The sequence below is a fragment of the Manis javanica genome, chromosome 14, assembly GCF_040802235.1.
Source record: "Manis javanica isolate MJ-LG chromosome 14, MJ_LKY, whole genome shotgun sequence".
In the NCBI taxonomy this organism is placed as follows: domain Eukaryota; kingdom Metazoa; phylum Chordata; class Mammalia; order Pholidota; family Manidae; genus Manis; species Manis javanica.
The window spans coordinates 31,441,995-31,458,676 of NC_133169.1; the positions used below are offsets into that span (position 1 = coordinate 31,441,995).

The 16,682-nt window shown below is 50.3% G+C and overlaps 1 protein-coding gene across 5 annotated transcripts in view; it reads right to left on the minus strand.

Moving 5' to 3' along the window:
* NLRP3 (NLR family pyrin domain containing 3) overlaps nt 1-13,249 on the minus strand; it is a 38,124-nt gene extending 24,875 nt beyond the window's left edge. The window contains exons 1-7 of one of the 5 annotated variants that reach the window (XM_037008814.2): nt 13,181-13,249; nt 11,369-11,427; nt 10,882-11,228; nt 7,094-7,192; nt 4,918-6,673; nt 3,011-3,181; nt 775-945 (exon numbers count right to left, since the gene is read on the minus strand). In XM_037008814.2, coding sequence (XP_036864709.1) covers nt 775-945; nt 3,011-3,181; nt 4,918-6,673; nt 7,094-7,192; nt 10,882-11,158 — 2,474 coding nt within the window. In that variant the 5' untranslated portion in view covers nt 11,159-11,228; nt 11,369-11,427; nt 13,181-13,249. Of the gene's footprint in view, nt 1-774; nt 946-3,010; nt 3,182-4,917; nt 6,674-7,093; nt 7,193-10,881; nt 11,229-11,368; nt 11,613-13,180 lie in introns of those variants that run through there. The other 4 variants (XM_037008816.2, XM_073221301.1, XM_037008817.2 and 1 more) reach the window with 4 other exon arrangements.
* Nucleotides 13,250-16,682: the final 3,433 nt, after the last annotated feature.

Sequence of the window (16,682 nt, forward strand, 5' to 3'; positions counted from 1 at the left end):
AGGGGCACACACACACAACAGAATATTACTCAACCATGCAAAAGAATAAAATCTTGCTATTTGCAACAACATGGATGGACATAGAGGTTGTGATGCTAAATGAAATAAGTCAGGCAGTGAAGGGCAAATGCTGTATGATTTCGCTTACATGTGGAATCTAAAACAAAAACCAAACACACGAAACAAACTCACAGAGAATGAACTGGTAGTGGTCGGGAGCCAAATGGCTCAGGTGAAGGGGAAAAAGAATTATAAAATAAGTAAGTTACAGGGATGAATAGTGCAGCATAGGGAATATAGTAGATAATATTGTAACAACTTTGAAGGTGACAGTTGGTACCCACACTTATCATGGTGAGCGTTTTGTGATGTATGTAATTGTTGAGTCAAGTGTTGTACATCTGATACAATACAATATTGTATACCAACAATACTTCAATTTTTAAGAAAAGAGTCTGCAGGACTCTCATTCTGCCAATGCCTTGGACTGGGTTCCCAAGTGAACAGAGATTCCAGCCATGGACAGACATCATAAGACAGAAATAAATGTTTTTTTCTGAATCACTTATGTCTATTAATCCTACCTCAGTGAGGATGCAGGTTTCTGTTACTGTGCACAATCCTGGAAGACTGTGCACTAACTGAGCTTTTTACGGTCACCCCGGGACAAACATGGAATCCGCCGAGCAGCCAGGGCTGTTCTCGCAACACCAGCCCATCGTGGTTCCCCAAGGCCACCGCTCGGGCTTTGTGAGGCAAACAGCTCCCACTCACCAGAGCCTCTCCAGCCTGCAGAGCAGATGCCTCAGCCCCACACACAGCTGCTTGACTCCGACGTCTCCCAGGGCATTGTGGTTCAGGTCCAGCTCCACCAGCTTCTGGTTGCTGCTGAGGACCGAGGAGATGCTGGAGCAGCAATGGTGAGAGAGACAACAGCGTCCCAGCCTTCACACCAAGCGAGGAGAGGGAAGCGTCAGAATGCGGGCCACTCCTCTGGTGCCGCCCTCCCGTGTGCGCTCACATGGGTACCACGCTGCGTGGTGCTCACGTGACAATCACAAAGTTCCTGTAGACTGTCTCCTTATCAGAACTCCTGAACACAGCCCAAGACATGTTGGGAAGCTAGGTTGAGGGCTTACTAGCTGAGCCTGCTAGCACTTGTCAGGGAGCCCCTCCTGGGAAGGGCAGTCAGTTCTCCAAGCATAAGTGATGTGGCCTGTGTCATAGATGACAAGGATCAAGGGTGGTGAACTAGTGGGTTCCACCTGCTTAATCTGCTCACCACATGTCGTGGCTCTAGGATCACACCCGACTACTTCTCATTGCCAAACTTGTCTCTGCTGCTCAGTTTTATGACTTAATCTCAGCCCTTCACGATTTCTGATTTGCTTTACCACCACACACACACACACACACACACACACACACACACACACACACACACACTGTTACTACCACCACCACTGTCAGCAACTGTAATCTGTCCCTGTCATGGGAGCAAGAACAACACCACATCCCCTTTCAGGTTGGCTGGTCCTGTGCCGTACAGCATGTTGGGCTGCTTTCCTTTCTGCCCCATCTTCACACCAACTATAAGCTAGTGGAAAACCAAATCTCTACTTATCTGCAAAGCATCTCCCTGACACCCTCCCTGTCTGTGTCCCACCCTCTGGAATCAACCAGGGGCACCCACAGGTGTGCCAGACAGAGTGTGGGGGATGAAGGTAGAGAGGGAGATTAACTGCCAAAGTCAGCCACAGCCCTGAGGGCAAGGAGAGGATTTGTCATTTATCAAGAGGGCAGAGAGAAAGCGTTTGAGCAGGGGAATGGCATGGTCGAAGCAAAATTTTCTAAATAACCCTCTGGCTTCTGAATGGAGGGTGGGTTGGGAGGTGGCAAAGGTGGATTCAAGGAGACCAAACAGCCAACACTGGTCTCACAGGTATATTTGACCACTAATATGTGCTGAGACACATGTCTACCTGTGGTGGCCACGATGGCAAGACCAGTGAGAATCTTGTGCCCAGGCTTGTGATCCTAGGGCTGGACCTGGGCTGGTGGAAAGAGGATGAGGAAAAGCAGACAATGGCTTGAATAGGAAGTAAAGTTGATAAGATTGGTGTGGGGGCAGGGCGATGAGCAAGAGGGGGCACAAAAGCATCCCGGAGTGCTTGGCTTCAGGGCTCTCTGTGCAGCTCCTCAAAACTGCAGATGTGTGCCAGCAGAGGGCTGGAGGGGCCGCCCTGACCACCGTGTGCCCCACCCAGACACGTGAATCTGACTCACAGTGTGGGCTCAGAACAAGCCCCCTGTCATGAAGCTACAGGAGGGCCCCTGGGGCAGGTCGGCCTGCACCACACACCCTGATGGGTCTGGCCCAGGCGGTCACTGCACACAGTGAAACTCTCTGTTCCCATCTTTGAGCCAGGCCAACGAGGATGTGGGGGGTGAGGAAGGCCATGCCCTTGTGTCCTGTCCCAACAAATGATTCATTTTCAGTTCCCCTTCATTCTTCCCTCTATGAAACTTGCCAAACAACTGGCCTCCAATCCATTCTGCCTTCTCACTTTGGGCTGAATCATACCTGCTGACCCAAAATTCACAGGTTGAGGTCTTAACCCCCAAGACCTAAAAGTGAGACTACATTTGGAGATGGGGCCTTTCCCAAGGTAATTAAGTTAAAATTAGGTCACTGAGGCAAGCCCTAATCCTGGATCCTGGTGTCCTTGTGAGAAGTGGAGATGAGACACACACAGGAAGACAGTGTGAAGATACAGGGACAAGACGGCATCTACAAGCCACGGGGAGAAGCTTGGGAGAAGCCAGCCCTGCCCATACCTTGGTCTCAGACGCCCAGCCTCCAGGCCTGGGAGAAAATGGACTTCAGTCCTTCAGGCTTCTCAGTCTGCATTTTAACAAGTATTTTGTTATAGCAGCCCTAGCCAACTAACAACCCACTGAAGGGACCCCAAGATGTCTCTCCGTCGCACACATGCAAGCAGACTCTTACCACAGCCTCTGAATGTTGCAGCTAGGCTGCCGGAGTGTCTCACACAGCACCTTCATCCCTGGGTCCCCCACAGTATTGCCACTGAGGTTCAGCTCCGTGAGCTTCCAGTTAGTGCTCAGGACCGAGAAGAGGCGCCGGCAAAAGCTGGACGTGAGATAGCAGTTTGCCATTCTAGAAGGTGGAGGGAGGGAGCGGAGAGGCGCAAATCAGTCCCTAAGAGTGACAAACCCAAGCTAGGGCCACCAGCTCAGAGGCCACCCAGAGATTATGGAGCGACTCCCAGAACTAGACTGTCAGGCGTGAAATGAAAAAGGTAGGGAGGCTCGGTAAGAGGGTTCTGCACACCTTACATGGGGAGATGTGAGCCCATGGCTGTGGTGCCACATGTGCCCTCATCCCCCACCTTGGTCAGCCAGCCTGCCCACGGGCCTGGACCCTCTGCTGAGTGACCCAGAGGCCACTTCTCGCTGCCAGAGGCCCCACAATAACATCATGCTCTCTTGACAACCCCGAGGCCAGGCCACACCCTAGGGGTGAGGTCGGGATCTCTGAGGCCCAGGCTAGTCAGCATTTCTAAGACTTCAGGTGGCCCAGTGTGCAGCTCCCGCTAAGGTGCACATCTGACTCTATGGGTCAAGGATGGGCTGGACTCGGCCGACAGCTGGGGCTCAGCTTGTCTGACACATGCTGCCAGCTTCCTGCTCAGAGGATGGTGTGGGCTAGACAGCATCGGGCTTCTCAGAGGAGCTGCCTTCAGAGTCTCTGGCGGCCTCCCAGCAGCCATGTAATCAAGGCAGGGTCTCTCATCTGCTCAGTTTAGCTCTCGGGGCCCTAACGAGAAAGTCTGCCAGCCTCCACCTCTCCCTCTTTCTTGTCCTCTCTCCTGGCTTCTTTACCATTTGGACCTAGTTGCCATTGTCTAAACACACCTGCTACCTGGTCCCACTGTCCCCCAAAGGGCTCCCTCATGCCGGTCCTTCAAGGTCGGGGGCTGCCCTGTGTCTCAGGTGTGCTCTGCAGGGGCTCCTGCCACAGCCCTCCCTCAGCTGTCCACCCTTGCTCCCTGACTGTCCCCACAGCCAGATCGTGAGCCGCTGTGAGCAGGACCAGGTCTCAGCCACCACTGAAGCCCCAGCAGGTGGTTCCCAACGAGGGCGCCATGAAGGGCAAAGTGGGCCTGGCAATGAAGCTGAGGCGGAGAAAGGAAACTGAAACTCCTGCTGCTAGGAGAAGGCCAGCCCTCCCCCCTGAGTCCTGTCCCAGGCCAAGTGTCTCCTCTGGAGGTTAAATCCCAGCAGTCACAGAGAGTCCCCTTCCACGACTACTATAGCTGCGGCAGGTCCTGCTGCACAGGGACTTCTAAAGTCATGGTAACTGCCACTCAGCTGTACAGATGGGCAGGTGGCTCTCAAGCACCTAGCCCATCGGTGAACACCTGCCAAAGGTGCTGTTGGTGATGGCCTGGGTGTGGTGTGGGGCCGGGACAGCGCTGTCCTCCCCCACCCGGCTTCCCTCTGCATTCCTGGACAGTCACTGGGGCTGTTTTGCCCACTGGTATTTACTGCCTTGTGCACAGAGCCCCAAGGAAATTACAAGCAATCTGAGTTCACAGCATTCTCCATTCGATTCTCCACCCTGTAATATCTTGGGCTGAATGAACATTCACCTGACATGGGCTTGCTGTTCTCACTGGCTTTTCCTCACCCCACATGTCCACCTACCCTTCCTGCACTAGCCAATCCCTGCCAGTGAAGGGGTCCAGCAGAAGTGGGTGCAGCTCCACCATGTAGTTGTGGGAACTGCATTTGGAGGACAGCCAAGAAGAAGGGAGACACAGCAAGTGCCAAGAGAAAGCTGGCTGGCTGGCAGGCAGTGGGCACCTGCTGCCTGAAGCCGAGCTTCCTTACCGGTAGGAATAGGCAGCATGAGGGTCTGGAAGGACACAGTGGTCCACGTCAGAGCCCTGAACCTCCTCGTCTTCCTCCTCCTCCTTGGGCGCATTATGGAGCAACCTGAGGGACAGGGATGCCATGCTGTGGCAGTTCTCGATGCAGAAGGAAGAAACCACACGGTCCATTCTGGTGGACAGGTTGATCTCGATTTTAGGGAAATGGCTCATTGCTGTCTGCACAAAGTCCTCCTCCTGCATCTCGTACAAGCAGTAGAACAGTTCCAGCTGGCTGGGCTCCGTCTGCAGCCTCTGCGCCTTCGCTTTCACCTGGATCCACTTCAGCAGCTCCAGCCGAATCTGCTGAGAGATCTTGCAACTCAATTTTTTCTCCAAGTAGGAGGTTCTCTCCTGGTTTACAAGGCCAAAGAGGAAACGCACAACAAAAATCAGGTAGCCCGTTTCAAATTTTCCATAGTTCTCAAGAAGGACCGTCACGTCTCGGTTGGGAAGCTTTAGACAAGTCTGTGGTGTGTTCCTTGTGCCCACCTGTTCCTCCTCTTCCAGCAGGTAGTACATGGCAGCAAAGAACTCCTGGAAGGTCATGTGGATGAAGCTGTAGAATTTCTCACAGTCCACTTCCTTTTGGAAGAGGTTCATCCTCAGGAAAGCGGACACATCTGCCTTCTGCAGGCCGTGATTCCTGAGGTCACACTCATCAAACAGGATTTTCTGGTTCCAGATGCCATCTGCAGCCAGCGAGCAGAGACCCCTCAAATTGGCAGAGACTTGGCCCTTCTGTGCCCCACTCTGGGAGTGCAGCAAACTATAGAGGAAGAAGACATACACCGCGGTGGTGGTCTTGGACGTCTGTGCGAGACTCTTACCACTGTCCATCTGCTGCTTGAGCCCAGTGCACACGATCCAGCAGACCAGGGGAATAAAGCACATGGTGAAGAGGACCTCATTCTCCTGAATCAGCCTGAAGGCTTCCCTGGCCTGCTGCTCATCAGAAAAATACTTAAAGAAGTACTCCCTCCTCTTGGCCTCTGAGAAACCCAGAATCTCCACATGGCGGGGATGCTCCAGTAAGTGCTGCAGCTTCTCCAGGGCCACGGGTCTTGTGGTGATGAGCAGGGAGGCCTCGGGAAGCAGCCTCTTCCGGATGAGGCTGCTAAGGAGAATGTCTCCCCTCTCCACCTTCTGCCAGTTGGTGCAGAGCATCTCTGTGTGCTCATCGAAGGCTCCTTGCAGCTCATCGAAGCCATCCATGAGAAAGAGGATCCTGTTAGGCTTGCTCACTATCTTGGCTATGGGTGGGTTTGGGCCCGGGCAGCAGCTGACAATCAGGTCCCCCAGGCTCCTCCGTGTCCCCAGGCTCACCTCGCGGCAGTGGATGTAGAACAAATAGTCAAACTTGTCCTGGTAAAGTTTCTCTGACGCCCAGTCCAACATGATCTTCCTGGCCAGCATTGTCTTCCCGATGCCCGCCGCTCCCTGGAATACTACCGTGTGCACAGGCTCGGCGTGCTCGTCAGTGGGCTCGAACAGGAGCTCCATGCTCAGGGAGCTCATGGGGCAGTCCCACGTCTTGGCCGAGGTCCTGCCGATGGCCAGGAGCTCGTGTTCTCTCTCCTTCTGGCTCCGGTGCTCCTTGACCAGGCGCAACCTTGTGTAGCGTTTGTTGAGGTTCACACTCTCACCCAGACGGGCGTTCCTGTCTTTCACACTCTGGAATCGGCTCCGCACATATTTTCTGTACTTCTTACAATAATCTGTGGCAAACACAGAGAGTTAGGCTACGGGGGAAGCCCGAGCATGGAGGAGCTATCACCAGGGGCCTGTGGTCCACTGGAACTAAGAAACAGAGGTGCAATTTCTCAGAAAATCTAGATGTCAATATCTACCCACATACAGCCGAGAAGAACAAGTGCCATGTTTTGGCTGCCTCCGGATGGAAAGCCCTTTATGCGGTCTTACTCCTTAGGGCAGTCTACAGCCCATGCCCTCAAAACCAGAAGCGGTCACCTCCCTGACTTCTGGGACTGCCAGAAGCGTGTGAACACGGGCCTGTTTCTTCAGCTCTGGTGCCTCAAGGGGCAGGAGCAGGTAGGGTGACCATGTGCCCTAGCTTCTCAGCGACTCCCAAACTGGGTCTTCAAACCCAGTGGGAGGCAACCACCCCCACTGCTTACCTTTCTTTTTCTTACAACCAGGGATTCTGGAAAGATACCCCAACAAACCCATCCCTTCCTCTTCAAGGCTTTCTTCCTGACATATGACTGGCTGATTATCTGAAAATAAAAGGGAAAGAAATACAAGGTATTAAAAACCAGGACTCCTGACTGACATGATGTCTTTGAGGGCCAACAGACAACACCTGGCCTGCTCAGCAGCACCTGCCCGGACGTCTCCAACAGAAGCACATCTCAGGGCTGTGCGGCAGGCATACAGTCAAGCATCCAGCTGCAGGCATTCCTGAGCATCCCAAAGTGAGGGATGCCACCCACCCACCTAGCACTGTCTCCCCAAGTACCCAGTCTTAAAATCAGCCAGCAAACATGTGAGGCTGGCAGGCTTCCCTTGTCCTCACTTGTTCTGGGCAGACTTGCCACGCTACCTGGAGCTCTGGTTCTGAGGTCGTCCCTACTCTCTCCAAAATCTCAGAGATGGCCGCAGATCAGTGGGACCATCCTTTCCTGACCCTACTGCCTGGGGTCTGCCTCACCCCCATTCTGATTCTTCAGAGTGAGAATCACCAATCTGGTTTATGTCTGACTCGGTGGTTCAGAATGCTGAGTGGCCAGCAATTCACCCAGGAAGCTCTCAGAGGAGTGCCTCCAGGACTCCACCCAGCAGTTATTCACCGATGTATGTGAGGTGGAATCCAGGCACCACTATATTTTAAAAATTCCAACATGGATCTACAGTTGAGAATCACAGATAAGAACAGTTAGTAAATAACACATCCCCAAGAGGCATTTCATGGGGGAAATTTAGGCGCATTAGAGCAAGAACGAAGCACCAGGAGAAGCACGGCAGGCATAACTTCAGGTGGGCAGGTGCCCAGGAGCTATATGAGTATTTCTGGCGGACACCTGCTTGTTCAGAATGCAAGTGCTATTGGTGACCTGATCAGAAAGCAAGACCCAAATATTAACTCAAACCAAAGCCACAACTCCTACCAAGAGCCTAAGCCCAGCATCCCTCCAAGGAAACTCCTGCCCTCATTACAGTTGCATATGCCAAGGCAACACAGTGGTGAAGGGCCAGGCTCTAGCCAAAGACACACCTGGCACTGAGTACTGGCCTTGGCTCTGACCAGAGCAGGGCCCCAACCAGAGAGCACCCTTCCCGGCCCACTTGACACTTCTGGGCAGACAGAATTGTTTGCCATCTTGCAAAAATGAAACACTACACCCATGAAACAACTCCCTACTCCCCTACCCTGCAGCCCCTGGAAGCCACTGAGGGGCTGGTTTGGACCACTCTGGGCACCTCTTACAAATGCAGTCACACTACATTTGTCTTTCTGTGACTGACTTTTTTCACTTAGTATCATGAAATTGAAAGTTCCCTGGACCTCGTGGTGTTCTGGTGAGGAAGGAGCAAAACCCACAAAAACTGCTCAGTGGGCCACTCCCCAACTGTGATCACTGTACTTTAATTTGGTTAACAAGTATGTAAGTACTAGCACAATTATAATTGTTATATGTGATTTGTTTATAACACCCTGCTGCTGTTCACCTCTGCCTCATGATCCCACATCATTTTTCTTTCCCTCACCATGCTTCTCCTGATGTGCTGACTCATATTTTTATTGAAGTATAGTTAATACACAGTATTATATTGGCTTCACGTATACAACATAGTGATTCAACAGTAACCACATTCTTAAATCCTTATCCCAACTACTGCAGTTAATGTCAACATAGAAAGATGTTGCAGAAGCATTGGCTATGTTCTCCATGCTGCACTTCCATCCCTGTGACCAACTTATATTATGACTGAGGTTTTGTGCCACTTTATCTCCCCACCCAGCTCAACCCCCACAGTCACCACTAGTCACTTCTCAGGGTCTATGAGTCTACTGCTGTTTTGTTCATTTTGTTTTATTTTGTTTTTAGAATCCACGAATAAGTGAAATCAAATGGTATTTGTCTTTCTCTACCTGGCTCATTTCACTGAGCATAATACCCTCTAGGTCCATCCATGTTGTTGCAAATGGTGGGATCACTTTCTTTTATAGGCTGGATAATACTCTATGTGTATATATACCATATCTTCTTTATCCATTCATCTATTGATGGACACATTGGTTGTTTCCTTATCTTGGCTATTGTAAATAATGTGTCAGTAAACATAGGGGTGAATATAGCTTTTCTAATCAGGGATTTTGTTTTCTTCAGGTCAATTCCTAGGAAAAGAGTTACTGGGTTGTATGGTATTTCTCTTTTTAGTTTTCTGAGCAGCTTCCATACTGCTTTCTACAGTGGCTGCACCAATTTACTTGTGACTCATTCTTATTCCTCCTTTCCACTGGCTCAACATCACTGTACCATGATTTCCCAGATTCCTCTGAGCCCTTCTGTGTGCTCTTCCCTTAGTCAGAAGACCAAGACACAAGGAAGGACCTCACCCCCAATTTTCTCACAGGGATGGAGATAATTCCTTTTACTATTCCAATGTCCAATGTGATGGCCACAGGAAAGGCTCTCCCACAAATTAAAGCTGTGAAAGGTGAGGGATTGCCCCTGAGTCGTGGTGAACAGAGATCCAGGCTGTTGCCAGGCAGGCAGACATGACGGGCTCCCACTGGATGGCGTCCTGGAGAAGTTCCGGCCACAGAGTGACAGGGAAAAGTGGCACTCGTCAGGGAGTCCCTAGGGGAAGCTGAGCCCTGACTTGGGTGTTTAAGGAAGGTAAGAAAGAACAAAGGGTTTTCTCCCAAATTCCTACAGAGCTATCTTGAAAGGAAGAAAGAACATGAAGCCGAGATAATAAAACAACTAATGAGAACACAAGCATCCTCACTGTGACGCATCACGGGCACCATCGACAGACTGAAAAGGCAACCCAAGGAATGGGAGGAAATATTTGCACATCTTTACATCTGATGAGGGGCTAATGCTCAGGATATGTCAAGAAATCCCACAAGTCAACAACAAACACACAAATTCTCAATTAAAACATGGGAAAAGGACTTGAAGAGACATTTCTACCAATATAAGCAAATGATCAAAAAGCACGTGAAAAGATGCTCAATACCACTAGTCAATAGAGAAATGCAAATCAAAGCCACAACGGGATACCATCTCATACCCATTAGGATTGCTACTATTAAAATAATAATAATAATAAAGTAAGTGTTGGCAAGGATGTGGAGAAATTAAGACCGTTGCACACTCTTGACAGGAATGTAAAATGGTGCAGGTGCTATGGAAAACATTATGGCACTCCCTCAAAAAGTTAAACTTAGAATTACCATGTAATTCCACTTTTGGGCATATACCCAAAAGAATCCAAAGTAGGTTCTCAAGGAAATTTGTACACCCATTATTCACAATAACCAAATTTAGGAGCAATCTGAATGTCCACTGATGGATGAATGGATAAACAAAATGTGGTATATGCATCCCATGGTAAATTATCCCACCTTAGAAAGGAATGAAGTCCTCTCATATGTGACAACATGGATGAAACTTGAGGATGTATACTAACAGAAATGAGCCAGGCACAAAAAGACAAATACCTTATGCACAAGAGATGCCTAAAATAGTCAAATTCACAGAGACACAAAGTGCTGGTTGCCAGGGGCTGAGGGGAGGGAGAATGGGAAGTTGTGTAATGGGTATAGAGTTTTTCAAGCTAAAAAAGAGTTCTGGAGTTGATTGCCCAATAACATGAATGTTCTTAACACTACTGAACTGCAGTCTTACAATTAGTATGTGTATTTCATCGAAACTTAAAAAAAAATACGCACCCCACTCTGGCTCCTCCTGCTTAGCTTTTTCATAAAGGTCTCTCCTGTTGATCGCAGCAAATATCCACACTGCCATGGCCCACGCCTGCTCCTCCCCGTTGAAGTCAATCATCAGAGTGGCTAGGTCCACGTGGTCTGCTTTCTCGGTCTGGCCCCGAGGGACTGAGGTGCAGCCCTTCTGGCGAGGGTAGTCTTCCAAGTGCATCTTGAACTTCTTCAGGTCGATATCCTCCAGGTCCTCCAGGTAGCGAGCCAGCTTGCAGCGGACACTTTCCATGCTCCTGAGAAGCTCTGCTCAGGGCTCCTGGGCATAGGTCCACACTGGGAGGTCAGGCGGCAGAAACAGCCTGTGGGTAAGGAGAGTCTTTAAAGTCTGCCCTCAGAGAAAGCCCAGGGGTCAGAAACCCAGGAGACAGAGCAGAAATAAATATAACCAGACAGTAACAAGCTGCCATCTTTAGTTTGGGAAAGTGAGTGAAATACTTACCAAGTTTTCCTATTGGCTCGACCCAGGAGTGTATCCTGAGCCATGGAAGAAGGGTGTCCCTGTGCAGAGAAACAACAATGAACCCCATAAACACGACGCATTAACAGCATAACGATGCCCTATCCTCCCCAACCGCCCGAGCGAGGGTGCTGGGACGTATCACCCGGAGGACTCTGGTCCCCCTGGTGACTTTGGACAAACTGTTGACTCTGTCTCAACTTCAGTTTCCTCATCTGTAACATGACAGAGTGGAACAGATGATTTTTAAGTTCCTTCCAACGGCAGAGATCAGTTCCTTGTTTCTGTTTGACCCGGGGTAAGATGGCTGGAGAGCCACAGGAGGCCAGAAACCTAGAAAGCCTTGGTAATCGCTGAGCGGCTCGTGGCGGGGGAGAGGGGAGAGGGGATGGTCTTCCACAGCCTTTCTGCTCAACTGCTGATGGACATGCACAAACGAGATGGATATTGGTGTGCATCGGGGGGAACAATAAACACCCATCCCTTAGTGTCTCCTTGCAAAATCTGAAGTTACCATAATCACTTTTAGAATCCACGTTTACCAAGAGCTTCTCAAGTGCTTGGCGCTAGACCAGTGCTCTTTCCCACCCAGCCTGCACAAAACCCAAACGGACTACATGTCCCACCCGGTTTGTGGGGGTTGACACTGGGTCTTCCAGGGGTTCGGTGATGTGCTCATGTCTTCATGCCAGCAAGATTCAAAGTCAGGATTTAGACGAAGGTCACAGATTTCTGAGCTTATGCCCCCACAACACAGCACTTTTCGTAGCCTGAAATGTATGAGACCATTCCACTCCATTCCTCCACCGCCTAACCAAGTATCTCGGTCAAACCAACAAAATGACCAAAGGTGTTAAGACAGACGGCTGAAAGGCAGGACGCTTTCCCAGCATTACCCCACACAGCCTTTCATTAGCACATGGTTTTCCTAACTAGATTGAGTTCCACAAGGACTAGACACTGGCTGCTCACATCTAGACTGGATGAATGGGCGCACTGGATCCCTTCCTATTGCTGAATTGCAAAAAGCACACATCAGCCGAAAGTCATAAATGATGCTGGTGGGAGGGCGCAGGCCTGTGGGGCTGCAGAACTCTCCAGACTGCACTCCATAATGACCACAGTTCCATGTTCAAGGCACCTCCCACGTGCTGTCCTTCTTCCATCTCCATCCCTGCCTCTCTGCTCTGGGCTCCGTGTGCCCACAGTTCATCCCCTTATGCATTTGACAAGGAATGGGGAGCCTCTCCAGACAGAGACAACCTTGCAGACCCTCCCAGGTCTGCCCTCTCCATCATTCTCTCCATCCACACTGGGACTCCACTTCGGTTCTGTGCCCCCTGTCCCTGACCCTGGTGCACTCCACCTTGACCTCTCCCCACATCCCTGCTGTCCCCTGGCTTCTGTGAATTCTCATTTCCTCCACAGGGAGGTGGCTGAAAGAGCCCCTGGGTGATGGGTGTAAGCTGTGGCCACTGCCCCGTCCTCAGCCCCATCCCTGACACACATGTAAGTGCACCCACAGAATCCAACGATATACATGAAAGAACATTACAGAACTCAGAGTTTCTTTAGGAGAACAGCATCGGTGAGCACTGCAGTGAAAGGCTGGGAAAGTGGCATTGCCTTTGAGCCATCTGTTTATTGTCCAGAACATTGCAGAACTGTTACAACAGACTTGGAGGCTGGCAGAAGAAATCCCTGCTCCATAACCAAGACAAGCCTGGCCCTCTGCACTCCTCCCTGGCCCTCCCTGGGCCCTTCTGCTGCCCTGCTCTGCAGAGTTGGACTCACCCGGACTCCGGCCTCAGGAGCAGCCAGCAGGGAAACTTGAAGAATATATAGTGGTCACAGCTCAGCAGGGGCAGGAAGGATGTGGTGTCTGTGTGGAATGAGCACGCTTGCATCACCAGCGAAGGCAGAGACGAACAGTTACTCACATAACTGGATTTTCCAAACCCGAGGAATAGGGTTCTCAATGCTGAGGCTGGTTGCAGCCAGAGATGTCTGGCCTGTCCTCAGGGGCCATGGAGGGGGGAAGTCGGGGAATTCAGTTCATGCTCAGTGGATGTTCCCTCGACGATCCCGGCAGCTGTGTTGGTGTCATGATGCAGAGAGGACAGGACAGAGGGCACTGAGGGGCTGCAAGTGCAGAATCAGGAGTGTGCATCAGCACCAAGCCGCAGACGGCACACTCCATCAGCCATCACAGGGAGGTGGTCAGCAGGCTGTGACAGGCTTGTGGCATGTGGTGATTTTTTAAGCCACTTTATTGAGATAAGTAAATATCTGTGCATCTGTCACCACCAACAAGGCCATACACACATTGATCACTTCCCAAAGTTTCCTCTTACCCTTTATATTATTATTGTTATTATTTGTGTGTGTGTTGAGAATATTTAATATAACAGCGACCCTTTTAGCAGATATTAAGCACACAGTAGTGTCGTTAACTATAAGCACGTGCCATAGAGCACATCTGGGGGCCTCAGTCATTTTGCACAGTAGAAATTTTGTGCCATGACTACCTTCTCTCTCTCCCTTTCACCAGCCCCTGGCATCTGCCGTTCCACTCTCTGTTTCTGTGAGGTGATTGTTTTACATTCTACATACAAGTGAGATCATACAGTATTTGTCTTTCTCTGTCTGGCTTATTTCAGTTTGAATAATGCCCTCAAGGTCCATCCGTGGTGTTACAAATGACAGGATTGCCCTCTTCTCCTAGCTGTGCAATATTCCACTGTGTATATGCACCACATTGATTCACCCATTCCTCCATTTATGGACACTTAGGCTGTCTCCTTGTCTCGCTATTGTGAATAAAGCTGAAGTGAGCATTGGGGGAGGGGGTGCAGATACCCCTTTGAGATCCTGATTTCAGTCCCTCTGGGTAGGCACCAGCTCTGCCCCCTGACTCAGTGACTTGGCTGGTAGACTGACACTGGTGGGGCACTGAGCATGCAGCAGGCATGCGCACAAAGTGGAAAAGCACCTGGCTTTACCCAATAGCACCAAGGGAGACAGAAACACCCCACCTGCTTTCATGGCTTGTGCAGTGGCTGCAGGATACAGTCTGAGAGTAACATGAGCTCAACAGAGGTTGGTGGGTGAGAGGCATTCAGCTCCCTGGGCCAGTGCGGGAAGCCTGAGGACCAGGCCCACGGCCAGCAGAGGGGCATTCTCCTACCTTTGGAATGGGAACCACATGGCACCAGCCACAGAGAGTTGGCTAAGCATTGAGCAAATGGGTATATTTGAGGTCTGTCAGATACTCTGTTCCAGAAAGTCTGTTACCAGTGGTTGGCTCCCATCAGCACCATTGCTTATGTGCAGAATGCCCTGAGATGAGAAGCTCTGCCCCCATGAAGCCAGTGCACATCTCAGGCTCTGCATGTGGTTAGGGGGCAGGGTGCAATCAGGCGCAGCGAGGGCTTCAGATGCTGAGCCTAGGGAGGACCTGGATGGAACGGGGCGGCCCCAAAGGCTCTCCTTGCAAAGCCTTGCTGTCCTCAGTGGGGTGTTCTTTTCCCTGGAGCTTCATGCTCCCCTCTGCCAGCTGCTCATGCCTTTCTTTCCACCTAACTTACCCTTAAAGTACCTGAAGCTCACTTCTGTAAAGCAGGGCAGACTCGAGCTCCAAACCCAGGGTACTGGGCTTCAAACCCAGATTTGCCACAAGTTCTTTCTAATTGGATAAACTTCAGGAAACCATTACAAAAGTCAGTTCACAATGACTGGTGTAAGCTCCACAGACAACCGCCTGCCAAGGGTGAGGGGAAGGACAGCGCTGGGCAGACGCGCATCCCCCACCTACATGCGACCCGGACAAGCCCTGGCCCTACAGATGGGAGCAGAGCAAGGAAATGCCACTGGGGATTTCTAAACCCAAAAACCCAGACACAAGACAAGACATGTGGGCATGGGCCAAAGACCCAAAGCACTTAAAGTCAGGATTCTACTGGAAAGCCCAAAGTATCCCTGGGTGCAAATGCCTCTGAAACCTCCTCCAGCACCCCCTTCCCTGGGCCAACGTGCAGGGAACATGCTACGCTCAGAGCCCCTCTGGGCTTGCAGAAATGGCGGTTTCACTTCTACATGTGCACTGAGAAGGCACAATGCCTTCTTGGCAGGGATTCTCTAGCTCCAAGGATTGCTGCCACTTTCCATTTGTCAGCCCTGCATTCATCAATACAGCAGCCACCAGCCTCATGTGGCTACTAAAATTAAAATTTAAACTCAGTAACATTAACAACTCAGTTCTAGCTGCACTAGTGGCATTTTAAGGGCTCAACAGCCACATGTGAGGACAGCACAAAGCAGGTTGCATACATCCCTGCAGACTTTCATTGGCCAGCCCAGGTCTAGCCCCGTGGTCACCTAGAAGGGCCCTCCAGAGCATTAGTCCTCATGCATAGAAATGCTAAGATTTCCTGTCTGGCAAAAAAATTATTCTGCAAGACATTAGATGGGTTTTTGAAGGTATATACACTATTACACATTTTTTTTAAATATATGTGCTCTCAGTTCACGTGCAGACAAATCTGGAGGATTCTGTGTGAAACTGCAAATTCAAAGTGGGAATGTACAGAGGATTTCTATTTCCTACATTATTATGGAGGACTTTTATATTGTACTTTATACATATCTGTATTAATTGGCTTCTTTCCAACAAGCATATATAACTTTGTAATCAAAAAAGAAAACAAGAGGGATTGCTGCCTAGCACAGTTATCCAGTTGGGAGGGTTTGGGTGGCCTTGAAATAGGATGATTCTGAGAGCTGGGCTTCCCCGCCTCTGCAGCCTCCGTCTTACACCAGTCCTCCCCCAAGACAAGCTCCCTTTCCTCCTCCTCCCCGGGCAAGCGTTGTTCCGTTCTCCCGCGCCTTCTAATCCATGTCACGGCACCAACTGCAAACCTCCAAGCATGTATGGCTGGTCCTGAACGATTCGGGGGCTGGGCTGCTGCCCCCACCCCCACGCAGTCAAAAATCTGATTACAGCTTCTGACTCCCCAAAAACTTAACTACTAATAGCTTACTGTTGACCAGAGCCTTACTAATAACATAAACAGTCGATTAACACATGTTCTGTTCATGTATTATATTCTGTATTGTTACAGTAAAGTAAGCTAGAGAAAATATTTTTTCAAACTGTCATGGATCTCCAATTTTCCTATATGTTTACTGAAAAAAATGTGTAAGTGGGCCTGTGCAGTTCCAACCCGTGATCGTCAAGGGTCGGCATAGAATTCACAGAAGTGGCACAGATCCAGAGGTAATCAGAACAGCTTCTATC